This window comes from Salvelinus alpinus, chromosome 15 (genome assembly GCF_045679555.1).
Source record: "Salvelinus alpinus chromosome 15, SLU_Salpinus.1, whole genome shotgun sequence".
Lineage (NCBI taxonomy): Eukaryota > Metazoa > Chordata > Actinopteri > Salmoniformes > Salmonidae > Salvelinus > Salvelinus alpinus.
In genome coordinates this window covers 55,992,937-56,007,822 of record NC_092100.1, presented here as the reverse complement: position 1 = coordinate 56,007,822, position 14,886 = coordinate 55,992,937, and the positions used below count along the sequence as shown (strand labels likewise).

Below are 14,886 nucleotides of genomic sequence, written 5' to 3'. Positions count from 1 at the left end.
TTGAGGGATAAATAAATTGAATACATTTTAGAATGTAAAATAAATTGGCTTATTTACATAGACTACCATTCAAAAGTTTGTGGCCACTTATAAATGTCCTTGTTATTGAAAGAAAAGCACATTTTTTGTCCATTAAAATAGAATCTAATTGATCAGAAATACAGTGACAACATTCTTAATGTTGTAAATGACTATTGTAGCTGGAAACGGCAGTTTTTTTGTGTTCCAATGGCATGTTGTGTTAGCTAATACAGTTTATCATTTTAAAAGGCTAATTGATCATTAGAAAACCCTTTTGCAATTATGTTAGCACAGCTAAAAACTGTTGTTCTGATTAAAGAAGCAATAAAACTGGCCTTCTTTAGACTAGTTGAGCATCTGGAGCATCAGCATTTGTGGGTTCCATTACAGGCTCAAAATGGCCAGGGGAAAAAAGGACCTTTCTTCTGAAACTGAGCAATCGGGGGAGAGGGCCTTGGTCAGGGAGCTATGCCCTGGTCACCATATGTGAACTGATTGCCCCCCATCTATCTTCAGAGTTCGTATTGTTAGGTGACCTAAACTGGGATATGCTTAACACCCCGGCCGTCCTACCATCTAAGCTAGATGCCCTCAATCTCACACAAATTATCAAGGAACCTATCAGGTACAACCCTAAATCTGTAACCCTTAGATATCATCCTGACCAACTTGCCCTCTAAATACACCGCTGCTGTCTTCAACCAGGATCTCAGCGATCACTGCCTCATTGCCTGCGTCCGTAATGGAACAGATATAGCCCTTGATTCACCCATCTTGATTTCCCTTTACCAGCACAAAAACATTCTGTGGCGTTCTGCATTAGCATCGAATAGCCCCCGAGATATGCAACTTTTCAGGGATGTCAGGAACCAATATACACAGTCAGTTAGGAAAGCAAAGGCTAGCCTTTTCAAACAGAAGTTTGCATCCTGTAGCACTAATTCCAAAACGTTTTGGGACACTATAAAGTCCATGTAGAATAAGAGCACCTCCTCCCAGCTGCCCACTGCACTGAGGCTAGGAAACACTGTTACCACCAATATATCTACGATAATCGATCATTTCAATAAGCATTTTTTTTTACGGCTGGCCATGCTTTCCACCTGGCTACCCCTACCCCGGCCAACAGCTCAGCACCCCCTGCAGAAACTTTCCCAAGCCCCCTTACTTCTCCTTCACCCAAATCCAGACAGCTGATGTTCTGAAAGAGCTGCAAAATCTGGATCCCTTCAAATCAGCTGGGCTAGACAATCTGGACCCTCTCTTTCTAAAATGATCCACCTCAGCCCTGCTCAAGGTCCAAAACGATATCATAACCACCATCGATAAAACACAGTACTGTGCAGCTGTCTTCATCGACCCGGCCAAGGCTTTCGACTCTGTCAATCACCTTATTCATATCGGCAGACTCAATAGCCCTGGTTTCTCAAATGACTGCCTCGCCTGGTTCACCAACTACTTCTCAGATAGAGTTCAGTGTGTCAAATCGGAGGGCCTGTTGTCCGGCACTCTGGCAGTCTCTATGGGGGTGCCACAGGGTTCAATTCTCGGGCCGACTCTTTTCTCTGTATATATCAATGATATCGCTCTTGCTGCTGGTGATTCTCTGATCCTCCTCTACGCAGACGACACCATTCTGTATACATCTGGCCCTTCTTTGGACACTATGTTAACAAACCTCCAAACAAGCTTCAATGCCATACAACACTCCTTCCGTGGCCTCCAACTGCTTTTAAATGCAAGTAAAACTAAATGCATGCTCTTCAACTGATTGCTGCCCGCACCCGCCTGCCCGACCAGCATCACCAGTCTGGGCGGTTCTGACTTAGAATATGTGGACAGCTACAAATACCTAGGTGTCTGGTTAGACTGTAAACTCTCCTTCCAGACTCACATTAAGCATCTCCAATCCAAAATTAAATCTGGAATCGGCTTCCTAGTTCGCAACAAAGCCTCCTTCACTCATGCTGACAAACATACCCTCGTAAAACTGACCATCATACCGATCCTTGACTTCGGTGATGTCATTAACAAAATAGCCTCCAACACTCTACTCAGCAAACTGGATGTAGTCTATCACAGTGCCATCCGTTTTGTCACCAAAGTCCCATATACTACCCACCACTGCGACCTGTACCCTCTCATTGGCTGGCCCTCGCTACATATTAGTCGCCAAACCCACTGGCTCCAGGTCATCTATAAGTCTTTTCTAGGTAAAGCCCCGCCTTATCTCAGCTCACTGGCCACCATAGCAACACCCACCATAGCACGCGCACCAGCAGGTATATTTCACTGGTCATCCCCAAAGCCAACACTTCCTTTGGCTGCCTTTCCTTCCAGTTCTCTGCTGCCAATGACTGGAACTAATTGCAAAAATCACTGAAGCTGGAGACTTATATCCCCCTCTCTAACTTTTAGCATCAGCTGTCAGAGCAGCTTACCGATCTCTGTACCTGTACACAGCAAATCTGTAAATAGCACACCCAACTACCTCATCCCCATATTGTTATTTATCTTTCTGCTCTTTTGCACCCCAGTATCTTTACTTGCACATCATCATCTCCACATCTATCACTCCAGTGTTAATGCTAAATTTTAATTATTTCACCTCTATGGCCTAATCGTCAACATTTGCACAAACTGTACATAGATTTTTCTATTGAGTTATTGACTTTACGTTTGTTTATGTGTAACACTGTGTTGTTGTTTTTGACGCACTGCTTTGCTTTATCTTGGCCAGGTCGCAGTTGTAAATGAGAACTTGTTCTCAACTGGCCTACCTGTTTAAATAAAGGTGAAATAAATAAAGAAAAAAGGGAGGTAAGAGATTATCTGGTCTGATGAAACCAAGATTGAACTATTTGGCTTGAATGGCAAGTGTAACGTCTGAAGAAAATCTGGTGGTGGCAGCATCATGCTGTGGGGATGTTTTTCAGCGGCATGACTGGGAGACTAGTCAGGATCAAGGGAAAGATGAACGAAGCAAAGGACAGAGAGATAATTGATGAAAACCTGCTCCAGAGGGCTCAGGACCTCAGACTGGGGCGAAGGTTCACCTTCCAACAGGACAACGACCCTAAGCACATAGCCAAGATAACACAGGAGTGGCTTCGGGAAGTCTCTGATTGTCCTTGAGTGGCCCAGCCAGAGCCTGGACTTGAAACCAATCTCTGGAGAGACCTGAAAATAGCTGTCCAGCGACACTCCCCATCCAACCTGACAGAGCTTGAGAGGATCTACAGAGAAGAATGGGAGGAACTCCCAAATACAGGTGTGCCAAGGTTGTAGCGTCATACCCAAAAAGACTGAAGGCTGTAATCGCTACTAAAGGTGCTTCAACAATGTTCTGAGTAAAGGGTCTGAATAATTATGTAAATGTAATATTTCCGTTTTTTATTTTTATTTTTATAAATCAACGTAACATATTCATGTAAGAAATGGTCTGACATCAAACTCTTGGTTCAGACCTTTAGGAGACATGTTGGATCAATTGTGAGTCCAATACAATTATTTATTCAGTGATAAATTATCAGTATCTCCCCCCTCCTAGGAGCCTTAACATGTTCGATACCAATGTATCTCAGAGAGCTGATGTGACGAGCCTCCATGAAATGCGCAACCACAGGCTTTTTCTGATCAAGAGTCCTGATTTTACTCCTGTGTTCTGCATCCGGTGAAACATTTGATCTCCATACAGTTCTATGTTTTCAAAAATAGAACCTGTTATGAACAGAGTGTGTTTCAAAAAAGTGTGTTGTTTAGAAGAAGTGCAAAGGATAATTCAGATATTGCACATGTGCACTTGTAACAGTTTAACTTTATGGCGTCCCCTCGCCCCGACCCGGGCGCGAACCAGGGACCCTCTGCACACATCAACAACAGTCACCCACGAAGCATCGTTACCCATCGCTCCACAAAAGCCGCGGCCCTTGCAGAGCAAGGGGAACCACTACTTCAAGGTCTCAAAGCGAATGACGTAACCGATTGAAACGCTATTAGCGCGCACCACCGCTAACTAGCTAGCCATTTCACATCCGTTACACACTTCAGAGTAGGACTTCGCTAACGGAAATATGCAAATACATGCTAGAACGAGCCAATAGGCTCTGGCTAGCTCGTGCTTGGCTCTGCCCACCTCTTGCTTGTTCTGTCCACTATGACTCATTTACTCCCATTCAGTGTATGTGAGCGGAGCGTGCCCAATTTGACTGGAGCGTTGAGCGACATTCCCAAAGACTGGAGCGTCGGCCTTCCCGCCCGCTCCAACTTCGCTCCAGTAGTGCTCACTTCACAAGCTCAGGGTATGCCAGCCCCAGCAGGCATGCTTTAGCTACTGTCATGGAGTTTGCTAAATATTTTCATGAAGAAACTGGTAAAAACACACAGGTGCTAAATCAAGGTGACTTACAAAGATGAGGACCAAGAGCAAAGAGAGTGAGTGTGGTGATGCAGTGTCCCAAAAGTATGACGGTGTACTTACTACGCGCACATGCTAAAAGAAAGGAACGAGATGAGTAGATAACTAAGTCTGTCATTGTAGCAAAGTATTTATAAACAAAAAATCAGATCTCTTAAACGTTTCATTCATTTTCGTTCTATTATCTACACAATAGGCCATCATTGGTTTTGGCCCAATAGGCCTGGCGTATTCCCACGTTCAAGGAGCGTTCCGTTTTGATTGGGGTATTTTGCCTAAAAACCTGACCAACAGGAATTGTGATGAAAGAAATAAAAGCTGAAATAAATAATTATCTTTTCTATTATTCTGACATTTCACATTCTTAAAATAAAGTGGTGATCCTAACTGACCTAAGGCAGGGGATTTTTACCAGGATGAAATGTCAGGAATTGTGAAAAACTGAGTTCAAATGTATTTGGCTAAGGTGTATGTAAACTTCCGACTTCAACTGTAAATCATTTTTCATTTTAATTCGTATTTAATTATAAGTAAGTCACAATTGAATTATAAGTATGTGCAATTTATAATGATTTAATACAACGAAATGTTGTTTAAATGTTGAGCTATGTCCCTACCAGCCTATTGTGTCACACTCGCAAATCTTTCACAATGTACTTTGCAGGCTATAGCCTTGAAATAATTGAAATAATATACTTTTCATTCAAACCAATGGTTTCAATACCTTAAAAAAATTGTAGGTCCAGGTAGTCACAAAAATAGATGGGTGTTAATTAAATTGTGATTTTAATTAATGGAGCAAATTTGGAGCGGGAGCAGTGCCAGGCTGTGGTCTATTTGGGTTAGTTATATAGATGTTTTGTGCAGTATTTCTCAATGAAAAAATGTGCATGAAAACGAGTCGTCTCTCATTGAATGACAACAAAGACTTTATTGAAGAATCCCTACTGTTGACCAATCATCGACGAAGGGTCGTAGACCTCAGCTACCGACTTAGGCTTGCTCTGAGAAAAAAAATGGTGTGCCCGAACAGCCAAAAAAACACTTACTGAAGAAGTCTAAAACGAAGAAAAACGTCACAAAATGTTGTCATAATATATACACAAACTCTTCCGAACTGTTTCGGCTGGGAAGCATGCGGACGCCTTAACTTCTTTGGGGTAGGGGGCAGTATTTTCACGTCCGGATGAAAAGCGTGCCCAGAGTAAACTACCTGCTACTCAAGCCCAGATGCTAGGATATGCATATTATTAGTAGATGTGGATAGAAAACACTCTGTTGTTTCTAAAACTGTTTGAATGATGTCTGTGAGTATAACAGAACTCATATGGCAGGCAAAAACCTGAGAAAAAATCCAACCAGGAAGTGGGAAATCTGAGGTTTGTAGGTTTTAAAGTCTTTGCCTATCCAATATACAGTGGAAATTTGGTCCGATTGCACTTCCTAAGGCTTCCACTAGATGTCAACAGTCTTTAGAACCTTGTTTGATGCTTCTACTGTGAAAGGGGAGAGAATAAGAGCTGATTCAATCAGGTGTCTGGCAGAATGACATGAGCTCAGTCAGACGCGCGCACGTGAGAGCTAGCTGCGTTCCTTTTCCTTTCTAAAGACAAAGGAATTGTCTGGTTAAAACATTATTGAAGATTTATGTTAAAAACATCCTAAAGATGGATTCTATACATCGTTTGACATGTTTCTACGAACTGTAATATAACTTTAACTTTTCGTCTGGACTAAGTGTGCCTGCGCCTCATGAATTTGGATTTGTGAACTAAATGCGCGAACAAAAAGGAGGTATTTGGACATAAATGATGGACTTTATCGAACAAAACAAACATTTATTGTGGAACTGGGATTCCTGGGAGTGCATTCTGATGAAGATCATCAAAGGTAAGTGAATATTTATAATGCTATTTCTGACTCTTTTGACTCCACAACATGGCGGGTATATCTGTATGGCTTGTTTTGGTGCCTGAGCGCTGTACTCAGATTATTGCATGGTGTGCTTTTCCGTAAAGCTTTTTTGAAATCTGACACAGAGGTTGCATTAAGGAGAAGTATATCTTTAAACCTGATGAAAATTTGTTTTGGATCGAAACGTTGTCAATAAAGCATTAATTGAGAGCATAAACGGGCCTTCTTGTTCTTTACCATGTTCCTTACAGTCCACAGAATGTTTTTTTTTTTTTACATTTTAACCCAAACCTGCTAGGCACACAAACACGTTGTATAATGGCAGGGTATAATGGCAAGCGATTGCATCTAGGATACTTATGCCAGGAACCCTCTTGCGGCCCACTCTCCACAAGATTTTCCAATCGGCCTTTGGATTTGAACCAGCATCCCTCCCTCTTGTTGCTGGCCCACCACTCTAAACTCTATGAGATCTTTATAACCATTAAACAACTAACCCTGAGGATCTTCTGCTGCAAGCTGTTGAGTCCAGGGGGCAGGGAGCGGTAGGAGGAGTCTAGGCTGCGGTGGGAGGAGTCGAGGTAGCGCTGGGAGTCTGGGATGCCGCTAAGGTCCAGATCCAGGTTGTTCTCCGAGCTGCCGTGATGCATCGACTCCGGAATGTTCCGGGAGTTCCCTTCGCCACTGCTCCATTCCGCCTGCCAGAGACAACCACAGAACCTTCAGTCAGACAGACACAATGCTATACAATTCATCTTTATTTATCCATTATATAGAGACAATTGAAGTTGTTATTTTTTCCTGTCCCAGTACCCAGCCCCACCACACAATGGAAGTGTTTGGTAACACTTTAGATAAGGTACATAAGTATACTTTACATAAGGGTTTATAAACTTATCCACAGAGAGCTGCAGAGGGCTGGCAACAATCTCAGACAATATTACAATGTAACATTCAATCCCCTAACTGACATGAGACATTTTCCAAATGCCACTGGAAAGCTCAACCTTATCTATATTGACACAGAGGCTATTTCAAATATGTGTTCCAAATACCTATTTTTCTGGTGCTGTATTGTGTGTATGTGTGTGTTGCTCGGTCATTACCTTTGACCTAGATGTACACGCTGCATTTCTCATAATCATAACACACAATATGGCCGTCATATTTGTTGGACGCTACAGCGCAAACAAATTAGAATCTGGGTCCCAAAATATAACAGGTGCCAAATAAGGGTTTTACACACACACACACACACACACACACCTTGTTCTTCTATCCCCATAGGCAGCTAAAATAGATTTCTATTCAAAATCCTATTTTTCATAACCCTAACCTTTACTTTAACCCTAACCTTAACCTATAACCCTAAACCTAACTCCTAAACCTAACCACTAACCCCTTACCCTAATTGTAACCCTAACCCTAAAAAAGTCGTTGTCATCGTTGGCACGTGGGAAATGTCCCCACATGGGTTAATTTTCCTTGTTTTACTATCCTTGTGGGGACTTTGGGGGATTTTAGGTCCCCACAAAGATGGAGGAACCAATCTTCCATCTGTCGGTATTGATACAGTGTTATTATTTTCCTATGGAATCAGCACATTGTTATCACACTGACCCTGTAAGACTAGTAATAGTGGCACTAATCAGATATTTACCTACCAGGCTGTTGGGCTATGGTAGGGACTAGAATCTACACCACAACTGACTGGAAACAACCATTGGGGTCAGGGTTTTTGTTGTTGCCAGTTTTTTCAGTCTCTTGTTCATATGGCTTTCACTAAACTACAGTATCATGTCCCTCGCAGAGTTGAAGTGAACCATCTTGGCAAAACCTTGTGTGAGAATATTAAGTGTGTGAGAAGTTCATCATTACGAGAAAAGAGAATAACTCACACTTCCGAAGTCATAGTGTTAACCATTTATTTACTGACTGAATATCAAAGCCATGTGAGACAAAAAGGCTTAAACTATCAATTTATATAATTACTGAAGCATACAAGGAAAGACAAAAGAAATACATAAAACTACTTCAGAATGCTGTAGCCTAATCCTTTATCACACACACACACACACACACACACACACACACACACACACACACACACACACACACACACACACACACACACACACACACACACACACACACACACACACACACAGCGCTTCCTCTTTTCATTCCCATCACTGTCAGTATCCGTATTTTGGTATTTTGTAAAACTGTGTGTCAAGCTCTTGGTTATAGCACCAAAGTTGCTGACAACCTCATCTTTGTCTTCATACATCATTTATACTCCCACACGGGTTAGATGTGTTTCGCAAGAACACAACAGAAGCCTACTCCTGCTTGGTTTTTGAAACGGCAACATTTGTCACTTTGTCTCTCACTAACTTACTATCTTACCCTCGGCTACACTCAACTTGTCACACTAGGCTTCTCTTTTTTGTGATCAAGTTTTTATAACTTTTTTTTGGTGACAAGACAACAAAAAACACAAACCAACGGACATGACACAAATACACATTTATCCCCCCCCCCCACCCACAGTACCTGCTTACTTAAGCACATATCTTAAAGTAATGATTTCATACTGCCAAGTGTTGTAGTCCATATGTTAATATTCTCTGATTTTGCAACATGCAATCGAGAGATTGAGAGTTCAAGTTGAGCTATGTCCATAAATAAATAGATTTCTGATGTGACGGTGTGTGTGGAGCTTGCCATCGTAAGGCAACCATTCTCTCGGCTGCTGTTGGGCCGGCAAGCCAACTCTTTCTCTGCCTGCATGTTAAGTTCAGTGACGAGTCATCATTAAGCAGAAGCACATTAGGCAGACATGCGATGGGTTTAGACAAAATGCCTGATCGTGATGAAGCCACAGAATGCCTCAAGGAGAAAACCTCTGGGCACTTCCAGACCATATGAATACATGTGCCAAGAGTACTCTGGGGGCAGAGCATACAGACATATGTTCAACTGGAAAGTTTTTGGGAGTCGCAGAAGTCATGGGCAAAATTAAAGTGGGTAATTTGGGTTTCTTGATGAAAATGTGATACTGGACCAGAAGGTACTGCAGTTAATATCCACTGCTGGTATATCTTTGTTCCATGTTGAACAGATTGGTAATGTTGGTTTGAGTAGGAATATATAAATATTTAATTTGGAGACTATGCCCTTACTTACCTTTGCTGCCAGTATTTTGTGTATAGTGTGAGATACTAGATTTGAACCCCGGGCTTCTCCATAAGCACGTAGAGCCGAACAAAGTGCAAATGAAAGAAAAATGAGGAACCAGGCCGATCGTATTTATTTTTTAAGTCTTGGAACGCACGTAAGCTACAACTGTCCACAATGTCAGACACCATCTACGTACAGTAGTGCTTTGCTGGTGAAACTGTCAGTGATTTATTTAGAATTCAAGGCGCACTTAACCAGCATGGCTACCACAGCATTCTGCAACGATACGCCATCCCATCTGGTTTGCGCTTAGTGGGACTATCATTTGTTTTCAACTGGACAATGACCCAACACAACTCCAGGCTGTGTAAGGGCTATTTAACCAAGGAGAGTGATGGAGTGCTGCATCAGCTGACCTGGCCTCCACAATCACAATCACCAATCCGCTTCCCAATTATCATTGTGCCCCTTGCTTTTTTTCTGAATGAAGAAAATGTAAATACTTTAAAGTGTTTGTTGTTGACCCTGTGAACATCTTTCAGTAGGATATGTATCTCTTGTCTGAGAGCTATATCAACATTTTTCAGACAGGACAAATATAGACAGCTCGTCCTTTTGTGTGAAGTATTGAGCCTGTGTGCGTTAAAAGCAAGCATATTGAGATGAGTCATTTTTCAGGTTAAATGTTTTTATTGCAGGTGAATGGACATCTATAAGAAATAACCTCCAAATGATTTTACTGACTGTATTTAGACTATAGCAAGGTCCTGACCCATTCCCTAAGACATACAAAGACAGACACATATTCCCAGTAACCCTACCCAAGAAAATCCCAAGTGATCGAGCCGGACACAAAATGGATCTACAACCCGGTCCACTGGGAGTGCGGACGCAAGCTCATCCCCCACCAATCCTGAAAAAAAGAGAACCAAGCTTAAAATAAGAGTGAAAAAATTTGAATATTGATAATAGTCCCCCCCCAAAAGTATAATAATAACAGGCCTGACGATAGAAAAATACGTAGAAAAGAGAAACAAAAAAGGAAAAGAAAGAACTTAGCTTATACCTATATAGTGTACTGTAAATGATTAAGCAAAACAAATAGATCAAGTTATTCAAGACTTTAATTGGTCAATTAAGGCAAACTATTTCTGTATAAGTAGGCCTACTCTAAAGAAAATGATGGTGGCTTAGTCTGTGTTAGTGTAGGCCAGGGTTTCCCAAACACATTTTGTTTTTTGCCCTAGCACTACACAGCTTATTCAAATAATCTTTGATCATTTGAATCAGCTGTGTAGTGTTTGGGTAAAAACCAAAACGTGCACCTCTTGGGATCCCGAGGACCGAGTTTGGGAAACGCTGGTGTAGGCGAAGCCTACACTAACAACACTAATGAGATTTTTCAAAATAGAAACTGACGCAAATTAGTAAGTAAAACAACACAACAACAAAAAAACAATGCTATTGGTTGCGGATTGAACCAATAGGAGGGCCTGGTGCGTAATCACGCTATAAGCAAACATCGGAGCCATGAAAACAATGACATGCTATTCGGTATAGCTTGCGAACAATATTAGAATAAGTAAGCCGATTGAAGGAAAACACTTTCTACTGCAACAGTCAGAATTAATGGTACAGTTTTATTAGCCCATTTCAGGTCTTATCCCCGTTGTCCGTTTTGGTATATGGCTTTCCATGCTCGGTTGCAGGTGATTAAAGTAGAATCCCAGGATGCAATGAAGCGTTCAGCCTTGGTAATGTCCTGGAAGGTTAGCTGCTCTGTTGCCCGAGTCAACTTGATGGTTGCTGGGTAGAGGAGGAAGGCTTGGTAGCCGGCCTCCCGTGCCTTGTTCATCGGCGGGTAGCAGGGCTGATGTCTGCTCCTGGTTTGCGCACTGAAGTCAGGGGCAAAGCGCATACAGCACATACTGTAAGTTCTATGGGAGAACCAGAGAGCAGTGGGAACAATTTGGGGATATACTCTGTGAAGTAGGATATAGCATTGTTCTTTTCAATTCCTTCTTCTAGATTGATTAAAAGAAGGTTCTCTCCTTGCTCAATCTTCCATCTCGAAAAGATTGGATTCTAGAAGTTCAAGCTTGGGTTCTAGGGGTTCAAGTGATTCTCTGCGTTTGGTAATAGTGGCCTCAGATTTTCCCACGAGCTTGGACAAAGAAGCACAGTCATCGCACAGCTCTTTGATGTCTTTCTTGTATTCGTTCAGGCCAGATTTCAGCTAGTCCCAGGCGGGCATTGAGGCTCGTGCGAAGTGTTTCTCCAATACAGCTTCGAAAGAATTGGATAAAGTCTCTTTCTCGCACGATTCCACGCTGCGGGCCCTATCGAGCGTTTCTGGGGCACGTGCGTAACGGGGAAGGTTGCGTTTTTGTTGGCTACAACTGGAAGTTAATCAATTAGTGCAAATAGCTTGGTGGTAGTTCAAACTATCATGAATTTGGGAGACAAACGGATAAAGTAGCCTACGAGGAACTGCTAGGATGCCATCTTTCTCAGATTGCGTCACCTGATGCCTCTCCTGCCTGACGCCACACACTGGGTTTCTGTGTGATACAGCGAGAAAGCGCGTGATGCTATGAACATCATGAAGACTATAACGTAGGTCTGCACAGATCTTGGTAGGATGTGGGTTGAACCATTATGGTTTTACAGATACACTGTGAGAACTACTACCTGCAGCTTTTAGTTCTTACGTATGCTCATCTACTCGTGCTTTATCTGCCATTCTATCGTAGCATGTGGCTCCTGTGTATGTATAAATACTGTAGAACAAGAGACCGAACAGAACACTCTCTTCACAACCACATCTCTGCCTCCCTCTCTTTCTCCAGCCTCTCTCCCTCTCACTGCGTGTCAAGCTTCCCTAAACAGAGGCCTCATTCTTTGCAGAGAACAACTCATTGTCCAGCCTCCAGCCTCTGCCCAGGACTGTGGTCCAATGGCCCAGCTAATGCATATGGATCCTCTGTCCTGACTCAATCTAAGATGGTGCCCAAATACAACGCTGTATTTTAATCCTTCGGAAACTCAAAATGGTACACTCTGTCAGAGTCCGAGAGAGAAGCCGGTTACATGTCCTCTTTGATGAGAAAGTGCAGAGAAGTGTGTGAGTGTGTGTGTCTGGTCCGATTACCAGTGGTGTTTTTAAGTTCAGGGTCAGACACAAAGACCTGTCTGTTTCTGCCCCAGAGTTACCCAGAATGCATGGCATGTTAGTCTGGCTCTGGAACCACTGGAAAATGCTTGAGGCAACAGCTCTTTGATTCTATGCCTTCGGTTTGAGGACAACCCGTTTAGGCTATTTCTGGTTTAGATTGAAGCGTGAAGCTGCATTGCAGTTATAGTACTGAACGGTGCCATGATGTGGAACGTAGAAATATAAATAAATGAAGGGAGAGGTTTGGTGCTCGGATGACTTCTATATTGATGACTCTTGGCTTGCAGCTGGGGCAAAACCCGACATGAGTTGGTGAACTTGGAAAGAATAGTACTCATCAGAAAAACAAAACTAGTAGGCTACATTCACATTTACTGCACACCTGCTCCCTGTCGCGCTATAACTTACACTGCCGTTCATCTCGCGTTTCTACACAAGTGACTCTCAAACTGCTTCTCAATCTGTACGTCTCTTTGGATGAGAGACTCTTAGAAATGAATTAAAGCTAATAAGAAAGTGCACTGACTGTACTCCCAATCTGCCTTGGAGCTACTCTCGTTTTCACTTAAGCTTTTTCCTAAGGCTGCGCAGAGTTATACTATTGGAGAGGAGGGAAGTTGGGGAGGCGAGTGGAGTTCCCTGGGTGAGGACTTATAGAAGAAAAACTGAGAAGAGAGAGGATTCTACTAATGTAGGAGACAGCGATGGGCGAGCGATGTAGGGGCCTCACTGGGTCCAGAGTCTTGTGGGCCATTTGCACTGGAGGGATTTAAACCTGTGCTTGGTCTAAAAAGACTCCGACATTTGTGTTTACATCATGGCTGAAACAGGGGGGGGGGAATTGCCTGGGGCCGGCCATGCATGGCCCTACTCTAACCAATAGGGTTATCACAATACCAGTATCGCGATACTTGGATATATTGTGGCAAGGAAACAAAACATGAAGCAGACTTATTTACTTGAGAAAAAAACAGTATAATGTTGCAAACACACAGCCTTCTGTCACGTGTCACATTTGTTTTTTCCCCCAAGCTATATCACACAATATCTTACATACAGCACGGTTTTAAAGGACCATAGAGGTAAGTCTGCTTCGTGTTTTCTTCTTTGCCATGGAAAAGCGAGTATCATGGTATCGTGATACTGGTATCGTTACCAAGATTGAGGACTTTCAGGGGAGGGAGCCTGCCTCAGCTGTAAAGGAGTATCTGCCTGCTCTTCTGTCCACTAGCTAACAGTCTCTTCTCTAGCACAAGAGGCCCTGCTTCACACAGTGTTTACCAGTCAATTATAGTGATTCACATTGAATCACACACAGTTCAACGAAGGTGAGGTTTCTTAGTTTCAGGTAAGGTTACATCAACCTGCCTGAACAGAACACACACACGCACAAACACACACAAAAACACACAGATACACACTCGCTACAATCTTCAGTTCAGTGTATCAGTCAGTAGTAGAGATGTCACATCCTGATCTGTTTCACCTGTCCTTGTGCTGGTCTCCACCCCCCGTCAGGAGTCACCCATTTCCCCCATTATCCCCTGGGTACTTATACCCGTGTTCTCTGTGTGTTGCCAGTTCGTCAAGTCAACCAACGTTTTGTCTCAGCTCCTGCTTTTCCCCAGTCTCTCTGTTTCTTGCCCTCCTTGTTTTTGACCCTTGCCTGTCCTGACTCTGAGCCTGTCTGCCTGACCTCTCTGCCTGCCCCTGACCCTGCCTGCCGTCCTGTACCGTTGCCCACTACTCTGAATTATCGACCCCTGCCTGCCTTGACCTGTCGTCCGCCTGCCCCTGTTGCTGTAATAAACATTGTTACTTCAACACAGTCTGCATTTGGGTCTTTCCTGAAACCTGATAGACAAGCCTATGTGCAGACAGGGTGCACTGAGGCCAGACAGGGTGCACTGAGGTCAGGAGAATGTGAGCGATGATTGTAATCCGGTGATTGCAATCAAGACTGCGTCAATCAGACCAAAACCAGCACAACACAACCTTCCTAGCACTCGTCTTGACCGACACACTGAACTGAAGATTGTAGCGAGTGTGTCCGTGTGTGTTTTTGTGTCATTTTAACTCGAATAGAAAAACAACAAAACTGGATGTTTTAAGTCCACAACAATGCTTTAACCACATCAAGGACCACTTTTGAGGTCTGGGGAAAAACAACAACTCA

General features: G+C 43.0%; 1 protein-coding gene across 2 annotated transcripts in view; it reads right to left on the bottom strand.

Annotated features, from left to right (window-relative positions):
• Positions 1–14,886, bottom strand: part of LOC139540390 (transmembrane and coiled-coil domain protein 3-like) — a 49,320-nt gene that overhangs the window by 11,031 nt on the left and 23,403 nt on the right. The window contains exons 1-2 of one of the 2 annotated variants that reach the window (XM_071344182.1): positions 10,357–10,440; positions 6,850–7,050 (exon numbers count right to left, since the gene is read on the bottom strand). In XM_071344182.1, the coding sequence (XP_071200283.1) occupies positions 6,850–7,002 (153 nt within the window). In that variant the 5' untranslated portion in view covers positions 7,003–7,050; positions 10,357–10,440. Of the gene's footprint in view, positions 1–6,849; positions 7,051–10,356; positions 10,441–14,886 lie in introns of those variants that run through there. The other variant, XM_071344181.1, reaches the window with a different exon arrangement.